Here is a 15,000-nt window from a genome sequence, read left to right on the forward strand (position 1 = left end):
TGTGTGTTTCAAGGATAAACACGTACAGTAAGTACCACACGTCAGTCTACAGAATCACTTAATGTTGAATTTCCATTACTATCAATACACACGACAAAAAATTAATTGCTCATTTGAAGTGAGACATCCATTAACCCGTCTGAGATGGGAACCCTGCTACGTCTGTTAATTATGTACTGTTTGAACGTGAGTTGAGCCGTGAGAACATCAATTAATTACTTATTATTGGATCTCCACCAATTTTTTTTTTTGTATACCTTGTCGAGGCTCGTATGAGAGCTAACACACAACGCACATCAAGTGGGGCATGAGACAGGAGGGGAGGGAGTGGGAAGGACAAAATAGTGGGGAACAGAGACATTAGGATATCTGTGGAAGGGAGAGGGATGGGACGGGGAACATGGGGAATAGAAGATGGACATTACAGGGACTTTCAGGAAGGAAAGCAGGGAATTTGAAGGAGGTGGGCTTGGGTGGATTATTGGGGGTAGAAAAGATCGAGGATTTGGATGGGGGATGATAAGACGTGGTGGTGAACAGCTGTTTTGAAGGCCTGGAGGGAAGAATGGGAATGAATAGAGTGAGGGAGTTTATTCCAAAGGCGGGAAAAAAGAGGAATGAAGGAGTGAAGGTGAGCAGTGATTCGTGATTTTGGTAGTTTTACCAGAAGGGGGTTGTTGGCGGACCTTGAGCGCCCTGAGGAAATGTGGTGGGGACAAATCACAGAGAGAGCAAGCGGGGCGAGGCTGGAGAGGAGACGGTAGAAGACAGAAAGACCACTGACCAACCTGCGGTGATTGAGTGAGAGGCCCAAAGACTCAGCCTCATTGTGGGAGATGCCAATGATCCGAAATGTCTTGGTTTCTACAGCGTGAAGCCGAGAAAGGGGGGATGCAGGAGCACCAGCCGAGAGGGGAGAGCAGTACTCCATCAGGCTGCGGACAAAAGCTTTGTAAGTGGTCAGGAGCTCAGGTGGGCCGAGGAAGGACCTTGCACGACGGAGGATTCCCAGTCGGCGACTGGCTTTGGAGGCAAGGTTTGAAAGGTGGCTTTCCCAGGAAAGGTCATGGCAGATAGTGAGACCCAGAAGCTTGAAAAAAAGGAATTCTTCCAGAGGATTGTTGAGAAAGTGGAATGGGGGGTTGTCTAAACGGTCCTTTCGAAGAGACATAGTGAGAGTGTGAGATTTGTCCGGATTGAAAGACATGTTCCACGTGTTGGACCAGTTTGTGATTTTATCCAGATCAGCAGTGAGTGAAGAAGCTGCTGCTTGCCTGTCTGAGGGATGACCGATGGTACGGCAGAGGGTGGAGTCATCAGCAAAGAGATATAGAGGATTTTCCAGAGAGTCGGAGAGATCATTGATGAAAACCAGAAAATGAACAGGGCCCAGAACGCGACCTTGAGGAACTTCAGCCTGCACAGGAAGGGGGGATGAAAGAACTCCATTTAGGGCCACACGTTGACTGCGACAGGAGAGGAAGTCTGCGAGCAATGAGTGGAGATGGCCTTGGATACCATAGGAAAAGAGTTTGGTGAGCAGGGCAGGGTGCCAGACTGTGTCAAAAGCACGTGATATATCCAGGGATACGGCTCGGATTTCCTGTCTGGCATTGAGGGCTTCCATCCATTGTTGGGAGAGCAGAAGCAGAATATCCATGGTAGAGTGACCTGGTCTGAAACCAAATTGATGATCAGAAATCAAGCCATTGGATAAGAGGAAGGATTTGATGTCTGAAGCGATGATGGATTCCATAACCTTGCTGATGATTGGGAGAAGGCTGATTGGTCTGTAGTTGCAGGGATCTGTTTTTGCACCTTTTTGAGCAGGGCAGTGATGTTTGCTGATTTCCAAGCAGATGGCAGATGGCCTTGAGCAAATGAGAGGGTCAATAGAACAGAGAGAGGGTGATCAAGAGCAGAAGAGCAAGCTTTGAGGACACGTGCGCTGATGCCGTCTGGACCGGTTGCAGAATCTGAGTCGAGGTTTGACAGCAAGCTCTCCACCTTGTCAGGAGAAAAGGACGCAGAGTCAAGGTACAGTTGGGTGCGACTGGGTAAGGTGGGTAGAGAAAGTGATGGGTTTTTGACACAAGATTTGGCTGCAAACACCAAGTTTAAGCATTCAGCTTTTTCACGTGCGGTATCAGCAGTGTGGCCATTTGAGATAAGGGAGGGGATGGAGGGGGAACAGATTTGATTAGACACCACCAGGATTTTGAGGAGGGAGAGAGGTTTGAGAGTTCAGACTTGAGATGAGAAAGAAGTTGTTTTCTGGCTCTCCTGAGGGTAGATACACACTTGTTCTGAGCTTTATGGAAGAAACTGAGATTGCCCTCAGTTGGGTTTGCTTTCCATGAGGCAAAGGCAAGTTGTTTCAGGACAACTGCCTCACAACAAGCTTCAGTGAACCAAGGGCGGGAGGAAGGGTAGGACAACTGAAGACGAGAGGGGATAAATCTGTGCATGAGGGAGAGCAAGTTTCTTTGAAAGAATTTCCAGGAAGAGTTGATGTTGGAGAAAGTAGAGATAGGAGACCAGTCTATAAGTTTGAGGGTTGCTTGGAGACCCTGCCAGTCGGCTTGAGTGAAATGCCAGACTCGACGGCGGTGAGGTGGTTCTCTGATAATTGCCAGAGAGATCTCCACTTTGACAAGGACGTGGTTAGAAGAACCGATTGGAGCGGAGGAAGAGCAGCAGATATTGTCAGGGAAATTTGTCAAAATCAGATCCAGAAGAGATGGAGTACCATTAGTTGAGATCCGGGTAGGGAAGTTGACCGATTGAGTCAGTCCCAATGAGTCGCAGAAAGCTTTTGCTGAGGTGTCATGACAGGTGAGAGAGGTACCCACACCGAGCCAACTGGCATGATGACAATTGAAGTCGCCACATAAGAGGAAGAGAGAGTTTGGATGAGAAGATAGAAGTTGGTCCATGTTTTCAGATAGTGAGGTGTAGATGGACTCATCACTGTTAGGTGGACGGTCAGTACACATATAAACATGAGGTGGGAGTGGAGGGGAAGCCGCAGCCAGAGGTATTCCTGGGGGTGTGGGGGAGTGAGGGGAGTGCATGGAGAGTGAGGAATAGAGTCTTTGATGAAGAGAGCAACTCCTCCACCAGGGCGAGGCTCAGGTCTGTCAAACCGGAAGAGGGAGTAACCGGGGAGAGATACTTGGGAGTCAGACACGTCTTGGGGGAGGAAAGTTTCTGTTAGGCAGATTATGTCTGGTTTGTCAGTGGCAACATATATGGAAAGATCTGAAAGGTTTGAGCGAAGGCCCCGGATATTTGAGGTCCACACTTTTAATGAAGAGGAAGGGGAGGAGGCTTTGGGTGCAGGGGGAGGGGGGAGGGGGGGGGAAGGACAAGGGACGAGGGGGGGAGGTAAGGAGGGTTGTTGAAAGAGTGTGGGGGATTTCAGAATAGCTCGGGGAGGGGGCCGGATGAGGAGGAGAAAAGGCTCTGTGGTGCTGGGGGAGAGGGGGCATAAGAGAGGGGGAAGAAGGCAGTTGAGGTTTTGAGGGGTGGAGTGAAGAGATGGAGGTGAGAGGGCAGTGGAAGGAGGCAGCTTTGTGGATGGGAGGGGGGGGCGACTTTGGGAAGGATGAGTGAGGGGGATGAATGGTGGGAGAAAGGTGAGGGGGGAGTTTTTGAGAGAGGTGAGAGGGAGGCTTGGAGGGAGAAGAGTGGGATGGTTGCTTTGAGAGTGAGGGGTGAGAGGTGAGTTGGCACTGAAGTTGGAAAAAAAGAATGGTTGATGGAAAGCAAACATTCATAGCAAACTGGGGTTTTTCAAAAGTTTTAGGTCAGTTATGTGATTAAACACAATTCTTGAGGGATGCAATACAGGCAAATTCAGAGAATGGAGAGAAGAAATGCTGTAACAGTTGGATTTTTTAGGCAAGGTATGAAGGAAAGGTCGAATTGAGAGCAGTCTGTTTAAATAGCAGAAGAGTAGTGCATTCTGATACAGTAAAGAGTACCACATGTGTGAAACAGTAAGATGAAGCATTATAAGAGATCGTTTTTGTTATTATTATAAATGTTTGAGAGAGTTTTCAACAGATTAGGTCATGGAAGTGTTGTCGAAAAAAATCAAGGAAGAAGAAGAGGATGAGGAAGAAGAGATGAAGAAGAAGAAGAAGAATCGGAGAAAGGTAGCGTTTTTTTTATTTTTTTCAAGATAAGAAATAGAGTGATTACTTGGGATATGGGACGTCAAGAAAGTGGGAAAGATAGAAATTGAAGATGATGGGGAGAAAAAACAAATAAACACGATCGTACACTGAGGGGAACAAAGGGTAGGCCTCAGGCCTCAAGGATAGGCCTCAAGCACCCAGTAAGAACAAGTTCGACAAAATCTCACAAAGTAGCACGATTTTTGAAACAAAACCGAACTAGGAACACACACAGTAACATGTAGGTGAGAAAATAAACAGTTAAAACGGGACAGATCACGACCGGAAACTTAACTTTGAGATCGTCAGCAGGGAGCCCCCAAGGAGACCTGCGATTGCTCCAAACCAGGAACCGGAAGTCAATTATGAACGATTGGAACATATCTTTTAGACCTGTAGACCCTTTTAGAACCACAGGACACATGAGACCCATTGGACCCCTGAGACCCTGTCAGGACCCATCTGACCTCATGGATCCTTTCACACCCATTTTCACCCTTTAGAGACATTAAGACCTTCAACTGTTTAGACACTTCTCAAACCTCGAGACCATTTAACAGCATTTGACTACTTTATATCCCTTTTGCTCTTTCACCCTTGGATCTCTTTAAACCCTTGAAACAGTTTTCACCCTGAAGACCCCTTGTATCAGATCACTATGTTTCTCCGAAAGGACAGTCTGGAAAATCCCTCCTCCCCCTCCCCAATCTACTTTCTCAACAATCCTCTGGAAGAAGTCCTTTCTTTCAAGCTTCTGGGTCTCACTATCTGCCATGATCTTTCCTGGGAAAGCCACATTTCCAACCTGGCCTCCAAAGCCAGTCGCCGACTGGGCATCCTCCGTCGTGCAAAGTCCTTCCTCGTCCCACCTGAGCTCCTGACCGCATAGAAAGCTTTCAGTACTGCTTTGATGGAGTCTGATGGAGTACTGCTTTCCCCTCTGGGCTGGTGCTCCTGCTTCACACCTTTCTTGGCTTCACGCTGTGGAAACCAAGGCATTTAGGATCACTGGTTTCTCCCGCGATGAGGCCGACTCTTTGGGTTTCTCACTCACTCACCGCAAACAGGTCGGTGGTCTTTCTGTCTTGTACAGTCTCCTCTTCGGCCTTGCCTCCCCCCCCTTCCGCTCTGTCCGCGATATGTCCCCCCCCCCCATATTACTGCAGGGCGCTCAAGGTCCGCCAACAACCCCTTTATGGTAAAACTACCAAAATCTAAAATCACTGCTCACCTTCACCCTTTCATTCCTCTTTTTTTCCCGCCTTTGGTACAAACTCCCACACACACTTCAATCCCACTCTTTCCTCGAGGTCTTCAAAACAGCTGTTCACCACCATCTCTTATCTTCCCCCATCCAAAACCATGATCTTTTCTACCCCTGTTAATCCACCCCAAACCCAGCTCCTTCATAGTCCCTGCTTTTCTTCCTTAAAGTCCCTGTAGTGTCCATCTTGTTTACACCATGTACGTGTTAAATCGGCCATATCGGCTTGGTTGTATAACCAAACCACCATTTATAACACAGACTCTATGGGAAATAGTTAAAACTTACGAATATCCGACTTCAGGACGACTATTCAGAACGCAACTTGTTCGTTAAGTCGAGGACTCCCTGTATATCGTCTCAACCAACCCCCCCCCCCCAAAAAAACTCTCAATGGTGAGGAATCACAAGAAATTGAATCGATTCACCCTTGTTACACCCCCAACTTCTCCACCAAATTTCGGCCATAACTTTTTGAGACATCCTGCTCACAGACAAACAAGAGTGAAAACATAACCTCCATCCACCTTTATGCCTGGTGTTGGCTTAATGGTTAGGATGGTGAGCTTGGGATCCTAGGATCCAGAGTTCAAATCCCACTCGCTGTTGAATTAATACCAGGTGTGGTTGACTCTGCCTGTCATCCTTCCAAGGTCAGCAAAATGAGTGCCAGCATGCTGGTATCCTGTGTTGGAGTGGCGATCCGTCCAGGATTGTGCCCAATAGCCAAGGAGACTGCTGAGGCAGCACCAACATTCTGCACAGAGTATGATCCCAATGGATGGAGTAGCAGAGGTAATTAAAGGTTACGAGGGAGAGGGAGAGGGAGAGGGAGGAGAGGGAGAGGGAGGAGAGGGAGAGGGAGGAGAGGGAGAGGGAGGAGAGGGAGAGGGAGGAGAGGGAGAGGGAGGAGAGGGAGAGGGAGAGGGAGAGGGAGAGGGAGGAGAGGGAGGAGAGGGAGGAGAGGGAGAGGGAGAGGGAGAGGGAGAGGGAGAGGGAGAGGGAGAGGGAGAGGGAGAGGGAGAGGGAGAGGGAGAGGGAGAGGGAGAGGGAGAGGGAGAGGGAGAGGGAGAGGGAGAGGGAGAGGGAGAGGGAGAGGGAGAGGGAGAGGGAGAGGGAGAGGGAGAGAGAGAGAGAGAGAGAGAGAGAGAGAGAGAGAGAGAGAGAGAGAGAGAGAGAGAGAGAGAGAGAGAGAGAGAGAGAGAGAGAGAGAGAGAGAGAGAGAGAGAGATAGATTCCGAGAGCACGACCTTTGACCTGATGAACCCAAAATCAAGCGAGTTAATCTCTGTGCTACAGTCCATACTTGTACCAAGTTTGGTTGAATTCCTTTCAGTGGTTCACAAGTTATCCTGGTAACAAAAAAACAAAAGCCCAATAACGGTCGCACAGATGACCCGAAAAATACAATGCCTCTCGCTGTGGAGGTATGAAAAATAAAAAATAAAAAACTCCCAGATACCTTGGAGAATTAAAGACGACTTGTCTTTAGATAAAGTGATCCCTTGGCCTCCATCGCATCCCTTCTCCAGAGCTTTGAGCTTTGCACAGTCAGACCTGCTGGCCAACTCAATAGGAGACGATGGCAATGGATATGCACCTGCTTGAGGCAAAACTTGGGGCTTCGGTTTTATTAGAACCTGCAGGTAAAGGAAAGTCAGGGAAGGGGCAGTATTGGGAAAGACAGAGACAAACATCAGAAATGAGATGGAATTGAGAGGGAAGAATAAAACTACAGAGGATCAAGTGAAGAAGAACACGAAGAAGAATTAAAAGTTTGTTGAATCAAAACTCTCGAGAAAGTTTAAGAAGAACTGAAGGTAAGATAAAACCTGGGGTGATGAGTAGCCAAGCTTTGACGAAACGACCTTGGTGATGGGAGGCGAATGAGACGACGATGCACCTTTCTGCGTTACGATCATTTTGGTGATGGAACCGGGGATTCCTGGGCATGTGGCGGTGATGACTGTGGGTTTGGTCCCAGTCAAGGAGGATGGCTTGTCAGACTGAGGCATTGCAAGAAAAAAATAAAATAAATAGGAAGGTCCATAATCCATACCTCCACAGACATTGGTTTTAACTGGGTCAGAGATACACCTGCAAGATTAGCGTGCACATAAGTGAGTCATTAAAAACAAGAAAAAGAGAAACCAGAGATTGCAGACACTCACCAGGATTTGGTTTTGTGCGGTGTTCATGTACTGGTGTGTTACGTAATTAGAGACAAAACAAAAACTGTCACTTTATAACTGCTGGCAGTGATGAGCGGGTACCAAGACGTCCTGCTTTGATTGGACAACTGACCTATACCTATGACGTTTATAATTACTCAATTTAATTCAGAATGGGATTAAAATAAATTCAATTCAAATCAAATGGAAGACCAAATAGGTACAAGTCCTGCATTCGAGTCATCAGAAGGAACTCGATCAAGCAAAAAGGAAAGATGACGTCATCAGGAGGAACCTGGATAGGATTCACATTTCATCTGCTACTCCTCTACCCTCAAACCCATCCAGGCACAACCAAGTGAGCCCTATTCAAAATACTAGTACGTGCCCGTACGTGCATGGCCGTAAGTGCAAAAAAAATAAAAATAAAAAAAACTTTCAAACTGCGTGCGAGAAACAAGAACCACACAGGCCGTCGTTCACTCTTGTGTGCCCGTACGTGCGTGGCCATACGTGCAAACCAAAAAAATTTTTTTTTTTAAACTTTCAACCCGCATGCCAGAAACAACAAACACACAGGCCGTTCCTTCGCTCTCGCGTGCCCGTACGTGCGTGGCCGTACGTGCAAACCAAAAAATAAAAAAACTTTCAAACCGCGTGCGAGAAACAACAGCCACACACGCCGTTCCTTCGCTCTCGCATACCTGTACGTGCATGGCCGTACGTGAAAACCAAAAAAACAAAAAAAAACAAATACTTTCAAACCGCGTGCCAGAAACAACAACCACACATGCCGTTCCTTCGCGCTCTCGCGTGCCCGTATGTGCGTGGCCCGTACGTGCAAACCAAAAAATAAAAAAAACTTTCAAACCGCGTGCGAGAAACAACAGCCACACACGCCGTTCCTTCGCTCTCGCATACCTGTACGTGCATGGCCGTACGTGCAAACCAAAAAAACAAAAAAAAAACAAATACTTTCAAACCGCGTGCCAGAAACAACAACCACACAGGCCGTTCCTTCACTCCCGCGTGCCCGTACGTGCGTGGCCGTACGTGCAAACCAAAAAAAAAAAACTAAAAAAAAAAATTTTTCAAACAACCACACAGGCCGATCCTTCGCTCTCGTAAGCGACGACTGGATTGGGGCATTGTGTTTTTCTATAAATGCGCATAAGAAATCGAGAAATTATTAGAATACAGTAAGTCATCACTATCTGGAAGTCCGTACGTTGTAACCCGTAATGGGGAACGCGGCTGAGGATCTCTTCCCCAACCGCCAAAGCAACGTGTCCTGTCATTGGTAACTAAATGGCACATCGGCCACGTCTATGCAGCAACGTGTTCTGTCATTGGTTTAGTAAATAAATGTCCATAACTTGGGAAGCACTTGTCTGATTAATATCAAACCTTGAAAAAGCACATCCTCAGGACCCCAGCAATATACCTGGCAAGTTTCAATTAGATCGGACCAGCGGTTGTTGAGAAACAGTGGTCACACACACAGACACAGACATTGCTGGAATTATATATATATATATATATATATATATATATATATATATATATATATATATATATATATATATATATATATATATATATGATAATTATTCTGGCTGCCAGACCATGTGTCTGATCAGGTTGAAAACATATATTCCCAATCACGACTACATCATAATGTGAAGTTTCACATCGGTCGATGAAGTGGTTGAAGAAAAATAATTTTTTTTTAAATTTTCACTTCATACAATATGACATCAAATGTTCGTGAATACCCTGGTATCCCCAGGGCTTGGAGAACATTTGTGTGAAGTTTCCCCTCGATTTTGTCCAGCCATTCTGGAGAAGAAGATTTTTTTATAGCTTTTAGGGTAAATCCAATGAGGCTGTCAAACCATGTGACCGATGACGTCATACGTGTGGCCGTTTTGTTCTTCATGGATAGGCGGTCATACGTGCAACGTTTTGCCTCAATCTGTTCAACCACTTAAGAGATGATATTTGAAGGTTGTTATATTTTATTTCTAAACAATATGGCCACCAAATCACATGATCGATAACGTCAAATATCTTTTCTGTGGACAAATTTCTCCCTAGATGACCCTCAACAATTTTCATTCTGATCGGATGTCGCGTTCTACATTTGCAATTATGACGTCATAACGAATGCACTTATGATGTCAAAAAATAACAATAATAAAAATAAAACTCATTCCCCATGAGGAGTACTTGCCATGTGCCAAGTTTCATTTTTTTTCTTTGGTACGGTTTCAGAGATACAGAGGTCCAACGTTTTTCCGTTTTTCCAACATGACTGCCAAACGACGTGACCTAAGACATCATAATGATAATCAAAACATTCTACATGAGTAGTCGCTCCTGTACAAACAAACAAACAAACAAACAAATGAAAAATCACTCGGTGGCACTTGGTGAAACAGAATGGCACTCGATCGAGTGGATACCTCCACCAGGCTGAACAGTTTACATTTTGTATCCCACCGATAGCTTGGAATTAGATCTGACCTTTCACCAAAGTCTAATCGGCTTGTTCTTGTCACCGACCAACTCCTCCACCAAGTTTTGTCAAAACTCGTCCACAACTTTTTGAGATATCGTGCTTTTCATAGTTTTGGCCCATTCTCTCAATGGTGAAGAATCACTTCAAATAAAAATTCTTGGATCCTGATCCGGATCTTCAACAAAATCAAATCAATTAGTCCGCGTCACGCACCCAACCTGTCCACCAAGTTTCATCAAAATCCATCCATAACGCTAATCTCTTTGCTGATGACTTCACCCTCTGCCTTACCATCTGTCATTCCTCAGATCGGCAAGCAGCAGCCTCTTCACTCTCTGCAGATCTGGATAAAATCACAGACTTGTCCAACACGTGGAACATGTCTTGCAATCCTGACAAATCTCACACTCTCGCTCTGTCTCTCTGAAAAGACCGACCGTCTGGAAACCCTCCCCCATATTCTACTTTCTCAACAATCGTCTGGAAGAAGTCCTTTCATTCAAGCTTCTGGGTCTCACTATCTGTCATGGTCTTTCCTGGGAAAGCCACATTTCCAACCAGGCCTCCAAAGCCAGTCGCCGACTGGGAATCCTCCGTCATGCAAAGTCCTTCCTCGGCCCACCTGAGCTCCTGACCACATACAAAGCTTTCCTCTGCAGCCTGATGGAGTAATGCTCTCCGCTCTGGGCTGGTGCTCCTGCCTCTCACCTTTCTCGGCTTCACGCTGTGGAGACCAAGGCATTGAGGATCATTGGTATCTCCCGCGATGAGGCTAAGTCTTTGGGTCTGTGTCTGTCTGTCTGTCTGTCTGTCTGTCTGTCTGTCTCTCTCTCTCTCTCTCCCCACTCCCCCTCCCTCCCTCCCTCCCTCCCTGTCTCTCTCCCTCTCCCTCTCCGCAGTCAGGTCAGTGCTCTGCCCCCTCCACCCCCCACACCCTCTGCTCTGTCTGTCTGTGCTCTGCCCCCTCCATCCCCCCCCCCAATATTTTTGCAGGGTGCTCAAGTTCCACCAGCAAACCCCTTCTGGTTAAACTACCGAAATCACGATTCACTGCTCACCTTCACTCTTTCATTCCTCTTTTTTTTTCCCCACCTCAGGAACAAACTCCCACACTCTCTTCAATCTCACTAATCCCCTCCAGGCCTTCAAAACAACTGTTCACCACCACCTCTTATCTTCCCCCATACAAAACCACGATATTTTCTACCCCCGTTAATCCACCCCAAACCCACCTCCTTCAAATTCCCTGCTTTCCTTCCTGAAAGTCCCTGTAATGTCCCATCTTGTTTACCCCATCCTTCTCTCTTCCACAGATCTAATGTCTCTGTTCCCCACCATTTTGTACTTCCATCTCCAACCCCTCTTGTCTTCTGCTCCCTTTGTTACATGTTTTGTGTGTGAGCTCTTATACGAATCTTGATATTGTATTCACAAAAAAAAACAAGCAGTCATAGACTGGTACTTACGAAATAGTCTACTTGACCTCTGACCTTGTCTAATAAAAGCTGTCTCAAGAGAAGGTAGTGACGCAAACCAGAAGTTTCTACGATGATTTTGTACCAAACCATCAAAAATCGTAACGTCGATCGAAGCAAAAATCTCCATTTCTCCACGCAATTATTTAATATTCTTTTATCAGTCACAAAACTGTAATATTCGGCCATCCACCAACAATCTTTACATAATCCGACGGCTTAGCGAGTCAGGCATGCGACGATAACCTTTCTTGGGATAAAAATGACTTAAACACCATCTTTATCGAAAACACCGTCAGCACGCACATGGAAAACCTTTACGTGATCAACGATGCCTCTGCTCGAGCGCGCTGCACCACGTGACGAGCTGTGACGCGGAGAGTGAAATATTTTTTATACAATCTCAAAACGTCTCCAAAACATCCGATTTTTACCAGAATTTCGTCAACCGAGTTTTAAGCGTCCGAAGCGATCGTAAAAACCGAAGACAACATTAAAATCGAAGTTAAAATGAACTCGTAACGTCGACCGAAGCAAAAATACTCCATTTCTCCACATGAATTTACGGAATTATGTTTGACCTCACTGTGACCTTGACCTTTGACCGATTTTGACCAAAATCTAATCAGCGCTAGCCATCACCCTCCTGAATCACGTGGTGTAATTTGACATTGGTAGCTTCTTCCGTTCTCGAGTTATCGTGCATACAAACAAACACACAAACACACACACACACACACACACACACACACAAACACACACAAACACACACAAACACACACACACACACACACACACACACACACACATACACACACACACACACACACACACACACACACACACACACACATACACAAACAGAGGACCGAAGTCATCAATATACTTACAAAACCTTTAGATTTATTATAGATGAAGAAGTGCTATTATATCGTTTTTGGCCCTATCTCTCAATGGTGAAGAATCACTTGAAATATTCCGGATTCCGGAAGATCCGGATTCGGATCTTCATCAAAATTTAGCGTTGCTGTCTTTGGCCGGTCACCTACGAAGACAAAAAGAATTCAGAACGATTGCTTGAAAACTGTGGCCAATAAGTGTGTGACAGACAGACAGACAGACAGACAGATGCTTCAAACCAACATACTTGGCGAAAATTTTTTTTACCAAGTAACAAACAAACAGACCCAAGTGCAATACCTTCTCCTCTGGCGAGGGGAAAAAACAAGCAGTTTCAGTAGTCTTGGAAATCATCATTGCTCTTACTGGAGATAGAAAATGTTAAATAAAAAGTGACTATCATGATGGCTGCCACACAACGTGACCTATGACTGACCTATAGAGAATATAATTAATCTCAGCTATCATGGTCCAATACCACCTTCCCTGTGGATCTCTCAATAACAGGACGTCATAACCCCGTATCACCACATCCCATCCCCGTGTCGCTGCCTGGTGCCATCCCATCCAACTCTCATGCCATACTGTACTACCCCTGTACCTCGACCTGGTACCACCCTGCCATACCCCTGTGCCTCCAAGCAACGTGGTCATGACGCCCTTGCTTGCAAAGCTGTGCAGTGTTGAACTCTTTCCTGGAGCCTTCTGCACCACGATGACATTCGACTTGGAGGCCATGGACACTGGAACAGTGCCCAGTTTGGATGCAGAACCTACAGGTCCAAAGGGTAGAGTTAGAAGCGAGTGCAAAAAGGCAGACATGAAGACAGACAAAAATGTGTGACATGTGAGACTGAGACCAAGTAATAGTCGGGAACTGTCTGAGTGGGACCTGAGACAATGCTGGAGGGTAACATCCTGCCGCCAAGCGATGCAAGTGACTTGGGCACAACGGTGATGATGCTTCCACTTGTAGTCTTTAGGTAAGTGGTGCCACCAGCTGACGCCATCCGTGCCGCTCCCACTGCATTCATGTAACAACAGCCGAGTCAAAGGAACAGATTGGCAAACTTGTTGACAAATCAGATGTATCAATGCACATATGTCTTATTGTTCCGAAGAGGTGAAGCCTACCAGAATGAGAAGGTGCAAGGTGTGAGGAGACCAGTGCTCCGGTGTTGCTCATGACCACAATGGGGGGAGAAGGCCCACCGGAGCCAGGCAGTGTGAGGCCCGATTTAGGCAAGATCTTTCCAGGAGGAAGGTGCTGTGTAATGATCTTCACACCTACAGAGATAGGAATGGGATTTCACGAATCACCATCAGGTGCAGTCAATTTCCACCCATTTCTGGCCACTCGTACGACATAAATATGGTCAGGTTTCCTGTGAAATCGTAGAAAACGTCAAACAGTCATTCATGTTTATTACTGTCTGATACTCACACAACAACGATCATTGCAATTCGATACTAAGACAATCACTCTCAATACCATTCAATAATCAAGTGCTGCACAGAGAAGAAATAAAAAAAAATTGATATCAACCAAACCCCCCCCACCCTGAGTTACCCATTAATTCCTCCTTCACCCCCCCCCCAACCAACCTCCCCTGCATAACCCCAGCTAATCCAACCTACTTACTTGCAGTTTGTTGGGTTTCTCCTCCTCTCCTCTCGCCTCGCTCATTCCCGTTCGTTCATTCCCTTGCGTACTGTATCCAACTGTCAGTTTGTCATTTTTACCCTCAGTCACCTCGCTCTTCCACAAGCCTCAATCTTGCAGAGGGAGTAATTAAATAAGGTAAAATGGAGTCGACATTCCGATTGGAGCAACTGTAATGGTACCGGACATCGATGAAATCGAGTGTTCCAGGATCGGACCGTATGCAAGGACAGAGGTTTGACAGTATCGGATGAAAACCGATGTCGACAACTTGCACGGTACATCCGAGATCCAAGAAATGCAAAATTTAAGGGTTTGGCTCGTTTAGCGTTCTCATCCGAACCGACGGAACCCAGATTCAAATCTTGCATACAACACACAAATTGTCTATCATAGACCGATGTCCTTGTTATGCACGTACTGTACATACATTAGTCTTTGTCCTGCACGTGATTCACAAACTCTTTAATAAAAAGAAACCGTCTTGAAGGTCATGCGCTAATGATCCCTCCCACACAAAAGCCATGATCAGTTCGTTAGTCAGTGTCACGAGCCACTACTAAAGCCCACCTGACTCTTGCTTTATCTGGAATGTAGACTTGAGGGGTGTCTGTATCCCACAGCCGATTGACTGAGCTCCAGTTGCTGCAGCTTGGCTCGTCTGAATCGACCCAGGGCTCAGCCCTTGCCTAATCAAAGACACTGGGGAGGCAGCACTCAAGCGTCCAGCTACTGGTCTCACTGGCGTCACCTTACCTGCAATCGACACTGCAGCGTACACAAACACCAATTACACAATTGGGTTTTTCTTTGCAACGTCACATT

General features: G+C 46.2%; 1 protein-coding gene across 1 annotated transcript in view; it reads right to left on the minus strand.

The window, feature by feature from the left end:
• EMSY (EMSY transcriptional repressor, BRCA2 interacting) overlaps nucleotides 1-15,000 on the minus strand; it is a 65,302-nt gene that overhangs the window by 27,617 nt on the left and 22,685 nt on the right. The window contains 6 exon segments of the mRNA XM_085863414.1: nucleotides 6,908-7,085; nucleotides 7,278-7,451; nucleotides 13,140-13,285; nucleotides 13,405-13,536; nucleotides 13,647-13,799; nucleotides 14,746-14,943. Coding sequence (XP_085719540.1) covers nucleotides 6,908-7,085; nucleotides 7,278-7,451; nucleotides 13,140-13,285; nucleotides 13,405-13,536; nucleotides 13,647-13,799; nucleotides 14,746-14,943 — 981 coding nt within the window.

This window comes from Eptatretus burgeri, chromosome 17 (genome assembly GCF_056783735.1).
Source record: "Eptatretus burgeri isolate ZD-2024b chromosome 17, Ebu_testis_v1, whole genome shotgun sequence".
In the NCBI taxonomy this organism is placed as follows: domain Eukaryota; kingdom Metazoa; phylum Chordata; class Myxini; order Myxiniformes; family Myxinidae; genus Eptatretus; species Eptatretus burgeri.